We start from the raw sequence: 8,011 nt of genomic DNA, 5'->3' as shown, positions 1-8,011 counted from the left end.
TAATTGTCAGAGGCCACTCCAGAGGAAATCCCTCTTATTCTAGTAAGCAGATAGGATCACGGATGTTGCTTCTTTCTCATTGCCAAAATGTGAGAAGGAAAAGCACTAAAAAAAAAAACATTAGCTGTGCGTAAAACCCTCTATATGTGTCTACAGCTAGGTCTGTTTGCAAATGTCCTTAAAATTTAATGAGTGCATCAGACTACCACAGTTTGGTAACAAAGAAAATAATTTTTTTGTGGGATAAGCTAAAAAAAAACATTTGGGGGAAAAAAGTGACAAAGGCAAAAATAATTGTTGAATATTTAAATGCACAGCATTATCTGAAGGAAAAACTCCACATCTGGACACCTCATGGGTCAAAGATGATGCCTGTTGATTTCAAGGCTCATGGGGTCAAAGGTCAAGGTCAAAAGTAACCCCTTTGTTAAAACCTTCTCTCTGCTCCTACATGTGATCCTTCTGATTCCTCCACCAAGGAGGTTCTGTTTTCGGTTGTGTCCGTTGGTTTGTTTGTCTGTCTGTTAGCAAAGATCAGGTTAAAAACGGATGAACAAATTTGGAGGAAATCTTCAGGAAATGTTGGGGTTGTCATAAAAAACAATGGATTACATTTTGGTGGTGATCCACATTATTATGATAAAGGTTATTTTAAAAAACTTTCAGTGGAATAGTTTTGCCAATTTGAAGTGGTTTTCTGTGTGAACGTTATAAACAGTGTCTTGCCTGTCACAGATAGCTTCTTGAATTACCTCAGTTCCCAGAAATAAAGTTTACATCACAGATGACTGACGGGCTAATGGCTTGTCTGAACGCAGCAAGGCCAAATTGGATTATTGATGTTTTAAAGCAGCTCCCATCTGAAAGAAAATTTATAGCAGTTCATGCGATCACTATTTTAAAAACCTTTACATCATAGACTATTTCACATCACATAACAAACAGCACCAGCAGCAGCATCGTGTAGCTCCTCCAGGACACTTTTGGCAGTACTTTCATAATAGGCCTGCCGAAATAACTCCAATCAAAAATACAATAGGGTGTAAAGTTTTAAACACTTTTATCTGCATGAACCGCTCTGAGTTTCTGCAGACTGGAGTTGCTTTAAGAAGTGGGTCCGCTCAGATTGTATTGACAAGTTAGAAATTGCTAAACCAGATTGTCCTAAAACAGCTACAGTCTTCAAAAATGTCATCGCAGTTCACGCTAACCCTCTTATTTAAACCTGTTACATTCCTTACATTTCACATTACATCGCTATTTTAGCAGAACTATTATACAAGTCCTGCTGAAAGTGAGCCCTGGATGCCCCGGAAGTGCTACATATCCAAACTGATGGGGACGTAAAGTATTAACATGAATACTCTCATACAAATACTTTTAACAACACAATACAAAATTTAGGAGACTGAAGCTGCTGCTTTCAGACTAGCCATTAGCTCATCATTCCTGTCATATGGAAGCTCTAATTCTCCATACTGAGGTCTTTCAGTAAGTTACGCATCTACATTTCTTTAAGGTACTTTTTATGCCCCTGTCAGGTGTTTTTTTTAAGCACTATCACTCATTTTATCTTAATAAATTCAGTTCTGCTGTTGCTAACAAACTAAAAGGCAACTACATGATCACCCGTCTTTCATGGTTGCAAACCATTTAAAACCAAAACAACAAAAAATAAAACACTTGGCCATCCTCACCAAGGTTCGGTCAGGTAACTACACATCTGAACCCGTTTCTCAGAGCCCATAGAAAGCAGTTCTGAACACTTTTATTTTTTTTTAAATCGCTCCCCTTTTTTTTTTATTCAATTCGATATTGTCCAACACCCGACAGCTGTCCGGACTGTCTGAAGCTTGTCATTCTTATCTGAAATAGTTGTGCCGCGGTCACATTCCTCCCAAAGTTACAGTGAAATCTTTCCTTTACGCTTCAGCAGATTTTCAGTTTCATATTAACCTTGAACCGCTGATATTTCTCTTGATAAAGATTGCTTTTATATTGACTTAAGAACCTGGTACTCTTTTGTTGCAAAGACGTTTGGAAAATAATTCAGCTTCTGACCTACGTGTGCCCTTTTTATTAACTCAGTAAATCACGTTGCACTGGATTTCATAACAGCGTAGCACACGTACAGGATAAGAACTAGTTGATCTATTGTCTTATCGAGCAATGAGAGGAGTCAAGACCCTCCCAAAGAATAAGTGCTCTTTTCCCTTAATGTAGTTCTGATTTACAGATGTGTCACTTTACAGTCATTTACTTCATGTCAGTTGTGTAGGATTTCCTTTATAAACAGACTGAAAGGTCACTGGGACACTTACTGAACCTTAAAACGGTTATTTGTTAATTAACTCTTTTACATGGAGGACAGATACCAAGTTTTGCTTTCTTTCATGCATCTTTCCGTCGTCGATCAGATGTGATTAAGACAACACTGTCCTCAAACACATAGAAAGATGAAGCCTTCTCAGATGAACACGTTTTCAAGACATTCTGGCTCCAAACATGATTTAACTGGGACTGTAGGACTTTGGTTTTGCCCTCTAATTGCGCTTTCACTGCTTACTGATAAGCTGAACATGTCGAACTCCTCCGATACAGCTCCTCTAAGAACATTTCATTACCAATTGTCAATAAAAATGTCAAAATAACAGCCTGCTGAAAAGTTTAATCCGGGCAACAGTGACTCCTGCTGGCCGAAATAAGCACAAGCCTAAATTATTGGGGGACAGTCCTGTTCGATTAGGAAAAGTATGTTATAACAAGTTTTTGTAGCAGTACATTTTATGGTGTAGACAAAATGTGAAACGAAAAAAAAACATGAATTTTAGAAACAAGTGAGAAAACCCAGCTTTCTTTTATAGCTCAGACACACTTGGGTCAAGGAGAAGTGGACCTTACATGACTGAGCTGGCATTTTGAGATCTTAAAGGTTTTAAAACAATTAAAGTTTAAGTTTTTTGGAAGATTTTGTATCTCTCACTGCTGTAGGACTCGCACATCCAAACCCTCATTGACTTCCACTGTGTCCAAGCTCATACATTTCTCTTCAAATCTGGGATTCTTCATAAAAATATTACGTGATGATGAGTCTCTTCTGTCACATTTGGCTTTATAAAAGAAAATTGTTGGAAATTTGCGTTGTCGCTGCATTAGTGCCCTTCACAACTTCTTCAGAAACTTCCTCCTTTAAACCCCGTGATGGTGCAGCTGTAAAAGTAAGGAGGAAACGATGCACGCAACTAAGCGTAAACATATTCACCGTGTGTATTATTAGAGATGACACTTAATAATACATCTTATAAAACTTTATTGACAGATAGATAAGGACACAAATGCTTCAAAATAAAATGTCAGAACTTCAGCATGTTAGGACAGAAAGGGTGAAATTGTAACAGTTGCAGAAAAGTCGGCACTGAAGAACAGAAAAAGGAAATCCGTGAAGCTGTGATCAAACTAACGTCTGGATTTTTTCTTCTGGCGGAGAGGAGACTGCACGTTCCACTGCCTCGGCCCCGGAGCCCTGAAAAACAAAACAGCTGAGAGTTAAAACGGAACAAAAACTACACTAAACGATGCTTCATTTGAGAGCAAATAAGAAAATATAACCCACTGATTAACTAACATTTTAGATTTTGTTAAAACAGACACAAACAGACAGGAAATAATCAACACAACTGTAACTCTGATGGATTTAGAATATTTAAAATTTTTAAGTAAGACTTTTAATTATTTGCAATTATTCCAGAGTCCTAAAACAAGAGAACTGAGTAACTATGGGATTATCCCTTAAGGAAAATTATTTTAAAAATCACACTCCCCTGCTTCTGGCGGAGCTGATTTTTCCGTTTAAAAGGATTGTATTTACCCGCCATATTCTCCACACTGGGTGCTTTTTCTTTCTACACACAGTGGCCAAAGTGGGGTTCAGCATGTTTGAAAAGCATTTAAAAGCATTAAAGTTTAACGTGTACTTCTTAATGCCCAAAGCCAGTTTAGATGAACATAAAGAGCGAAACAAACATCGACTCGTGGGGTTAAAGCGAGGCACTTACTGCTGTTCGTTTAGCTTCGAGTTAAGGTTGCTGTTCTCCACATCAACACCTGTGACGACACAAACAACACATTATTAGTGCAGCTGCAAAGAAATAAAAATGCTTCCTGACAATAAGGGTTTCAGTCCCCATGATGTCCACATGAGTGAGATCAAATTTAAAGGTGAAGAGTCTTACTCGTGCCTGGATCGCTGAAGATTGCACTGAGTCCTTCGTTAAACGTTAAGTTTATGTTGAAACCTGGATCAAAAAGGGGGGAGAAAAGGAAAATCAGGTTTTGTGTGAGTGTTTAGAGACAGAAGAGGTGCTAATAATGCTGATGGACTGGAGATAAAGCTGAGCTGTGAATTCAGCAAAATGAATATTTATACATTCATTCAAATGTTGCTGCGTGTTCCAGATGTGTGAGGGGATGTTAATGTTGAGGGTTTGGAGGAGGGCTCCTACCTTTCGGCGTGCTGAAGGCTCTGTCATTGGCTGCCCCCTTTCGAATAACTGCAAATAAAGTCAGATTTAAAAACAAAAACAGTTAGCACCGTCGGACATCCCTCCTGCACTGATGTTGGATGGATACTCTGTATGGAAGACAAATGAAAGACTGAAACTATGATTATTATTCTCTAAAATCCACCCATCCATATTTATTACTCTAAAAGGATATTGTTTAGGACACAAAAACGTCTGGTCCTTGTCAGAAATTAAAATTAGACCAGAGAAGCTGGTAAACTGTCCGTGTACGTGACGACTTTGAAGCCTGAATGTTTTCCTACTTGATCCATCCAGAGCCACCGACTTCGACTGGCGCTGTTCCTCTGACCTCAGTGTGTGCACACGCCTACTGAAACACAACACATCAAAACACACACATTGTTTTTTTATTTTAATTTTGACATTTGCATAAAGGTGCGCTGTAAAATCCTGCGAGGCTAAAAAAGATAAAAATGCAAACGCTGATCACAGATTTTAAATATCATTCAAGCTGCTGCACTCTTTCTGGTCTAAATCCAGCTTTGATGCTGATCTTTTCTTTTTTTTTTTTCTACTTTTAAAAAGCCCAAAGTCTTATTTTACACATAAACTGAACTGATTATGTTTGAGAAACAAAAACTGTTCATGCTTCAGCCTTCATATGTCAGACAAAAAATCTTTCAAGGGCTGGTTTGTGCAAAATTAAATATTAGAGCTGAGTAAAATAATAATACCGGTCAGTCAGTGCCTTCTGGTTCAACACGGGGTTAGGACGAGGCGGCTGTGGCGTTGCGAAGTTATGAGGCAGGAGGGGTCTCAGCTTATTGGGGGAGCCCTGAACTGAACCCTAAGGAGAAAGAACAATAATAAAACTTATTTACTGTAGTTTTCATATTAAACAAGTCACTGATATCCTGACGCTGATGGGTTCTGTTGATGTTCCACGTTCCGTACCGTTGCTTGTGGCGTCTGAGTGTTTCCCGTCAGGCTGCAGGTGTCCATCTGTTCCTGCATCTTTCTTTCCTCGTCAGCCGTCTTCAGAGCAAACTCCACTTCAGCCGCCAGCTGCTCGTCTCCGGAGAAGAACTCCTTCACCTCGCTGCGGTAGTCCTGCATCGTCACCTGACGGAGGACACGAAACCGGATTGCATGGGAAAAACTTAACACTGGTTTTTGGTAAATAAATAAAAAATGACATGTCACACCATGCTCTTCTTCATTTTTAAACCTGAAGACAATCATAATGTTCTTTTAAACATTGTTTTAATAAAATAAAGTTTTTTTATTTTTACTAATCAGTTACTCCTTAAATTACCAAATATACATGGACAACGTAGTATTCAGAGGAGCACTCTGGTCTCACCTGAAGGTAGCCCATGAGCTCTCGGAGGACGGAGGATCGTTTCTGCTCCAGCAGGCTCTTCAGGGTGATGATTAGAGGAACCGTGTTTTCTATGAACGCCCTCCTCTGGACCTGTGGATCCAAACAGAAAGGTGAGGCTCATCTCATATCACATGAGTCCTAAAGGCCAATCACACCCGGCACTTTTATTTCTCAACATGTAAAAAGTTCAAACTAACGAGGAATTCCTTGTTGGAGTCCAGCCTTGTAAAGAGATTTAGGGACAGAGCAATTTATGAAAACGATGTATGCATGTCTCATTTGGATGAGTTTTTATAATAAACAAATATACAAACGTTTAATCAGAGAATCTTCTGACCATTTCCAGCAGTTTGCTCACCTGTGACACCACCTTCTTTTGTGCAGCCTGCATGACAGCCTTGGTCATGGTGGCCATGTTCTCCTCCTCTGGTTCCTCCCCGCCAGCGCCCCCTGCTGGAGCTGAAATCGCCTGCAGCTTCATCTCCTTCAGACTCAAGATGTTGAAGGTCTCCGACAGTATCTCGGCTCCGTCTGCATCCAGAGGCAGCTCCTCGTCAGCAAAGCATGCTGGGAAATGAATAAAGTAAAGAAAGTAAAGAAAACTTTAAATGAAAAACATCATTTTTCTGAGCAGACATGCTTACCTAAGATGGTCTGGTTGATCCTGTTGGTGATGTTGAAGCGCTGCGCGTCTGTAAAGTGCTCCAGCAGGAAACGATAAATCTGAAAGCGCTTCTCGCGATGCTGAGCTCCTTTCAGCGAGAACCGAACCTTTTCTCTGAATACATTTTAAAACAGACAGAATTACTCAGCTTCGGGTACTTGTCATAAGAAGATACTCGCACTGTAACAGTTCAGTTGCTTTTTGGAGAAATGAAGAAAAAACCAAATTGCTACCTCTCAGTCTGAGAAAACTTGTTGTAGGACTTGTGTTTGCTGTAGGAGTTGAAGTGGAAGATGCACTCAATGAAGTGCTGGCTGAACATCTCTGGGTTCTTCTTGAGCAACAGATGGAGGAGGCAGTATTCACACAAGCTGAGACGGGAAGCACAGGAGCCTGTTTTAATAGTCTGACAAAAATCTGGGATCATCGTTAAGAAATGCATCATAGTTCAGGGGCTGCGCGATGGGAGTGACTGGTTAGGACTGTTGTTCCCCCGCTGCATGTGTGGGGTTTCTTTGGGTATTCTAGTTTCCTCCCACAGTCCAAAAACATGGTTGATCGTTAACTGGAGACACTGAATTAACCTGGGTGTGAGTGAATGGTTGTTGATGTGGCCCTGTGATGTACTGGTGACCTGTTCGGGGTCTACAATGACTCTGAACAGGATTAAACAGGAACAAACAATGAAAGAATGGATCAAAGTTCATAGTTCTGATTAGTTTCCATCAAAAACGGCTCGAATTGATGCCATAAATATCAGTCAGTGATGAAAGCCTTTTAAGACCGTTCCACAATCATGCAACCAAGAATCCTACTGATATCTTGAGTTCACCTAACTTTTTGTCGTTCTCATATTTGGAGACGACTGTTGCGTGACACGATCCTTTTAATGTGAGAAGCAACTAACAGAAGAGGCTACACTGTGGCCACAAAGAGGTGCACACTGTCAGTGACAAAGATAATAGCAGTATCTCACTTTGACTGCTGGAGACTCGTTTATGAACGATTGTCCATGGGAGTCACCAAAATGTCTCAAAATATTCAAGGGGTTCTCAATTTCCTCGTCTCGTCACCTGAATTTCCAACTAAACGTGTGACAAATTTTCTCTCAAAATAGTCACCGAATTATTACAGGCCTCTCAAACCCGTCTCAATTTAGTTTCTGTAAATTGCTAGTGCTAGAGCTGTATTTTGATGTCTGTATCTGAGCTCTCTAATGACATCCGAGGCTACAGGCCCAAAAGTTTAAGTCTAAAAAGACGCCAATGATGAACATCCATCCATCCATCCATCCATCATCCTCCGCTTATCCGGGGTCGGGTCGCGGGGGCAGCAGCCTAAGCAGGGAGACCCAGACTTCCCTCTCCCCAGCCACTTGGGCCAGCTCCTCCGGGGGAATCCCAAGGCGTTCCCAGGCCAGCCGAGAAACATAGTCCCTCC

At 40.5% G+C, this 8,011-nt stretch overlaps 1 protein-coding gene across 2 annotated transcripts in view; it reads right to left on the bottom strand.

The window, feature by feature from the left end:
- Positions 1–3,293: 3,293 nt before the first annotated feature.
- Positions 3,294–8,011, bottom strand: part of ncapd3 (non-SMC condensin II complex, subunit D3) — a 21,339-nt gene continuing 16,621 nt past the window's right edge. Inside the window, exons 25-35 of one of the 2 annotated variants that reach the window (XM_017421646.3) lie at positions 6,805–6,942; positions 6,552–6,685; positions 6,266–6,474; positions 5,887–5,997; positions 5,478–5,645; positions 5,258–5,370; positions 4,826–4,893; positions 4,503–4,550; positions 4,233–4,295; positions 4,056–4,104; positions 3,294–3,523 (exon numbers count right to left, since the gene is read on the bottom strand). In XM_017421646.3, coding sequence (XP_017277135.1) covers positions 3,457–3,523; positions 4,056–4,104; positions 4,233–4,295; positions 4,503–4,550; positions 4,826–4,893; positions 5,258–5,370; positions 5,478–5,645; positions 5,887–5,997; positions 6,266–6,474; positions 6,552–6,685; positions 6,805–6,942 — 1,168 coding nt within the window. In that variant the 3' untranslated portion in view covers positions 3,294–3,456. The remainder of the gene's footprint in view (positions 3,524–4,055; positions 4,105–4,232; positions 4,296–4,502; positions 4,551–4,825; positions 4,894–5,257; positions 5,371–5,477; positions 5,646–5,886; positions 5,998–6,265; positions 6,475–6,551; positions 6,686–6,804; positions 6,943–8,011) is intronic. The other variant, XM_017421647.3, reaches the window with a different exon arrangement.

This window comes from Kryptolebias marmoratus, linkage group LG22 (assembly GCF_001649575.2).
Source record: "Kryptolebias marmoratus isolate JLee-2015 linkage group LG22, ASM164957v2, whole genome shotgun sequence".
Lineage (NCBI taxonomy): Eukaryota > Metazoa > Chordata > Actinopteri > Cyprinodontiformes > Rivulidae > Kryptolebias > Kryptolebias marmoratus.
The sequence above is the reverse complement of the archived record's forward strand: the minus strand, read 5'-3'. Positions and strand labels throughout refer to the sequence as shown.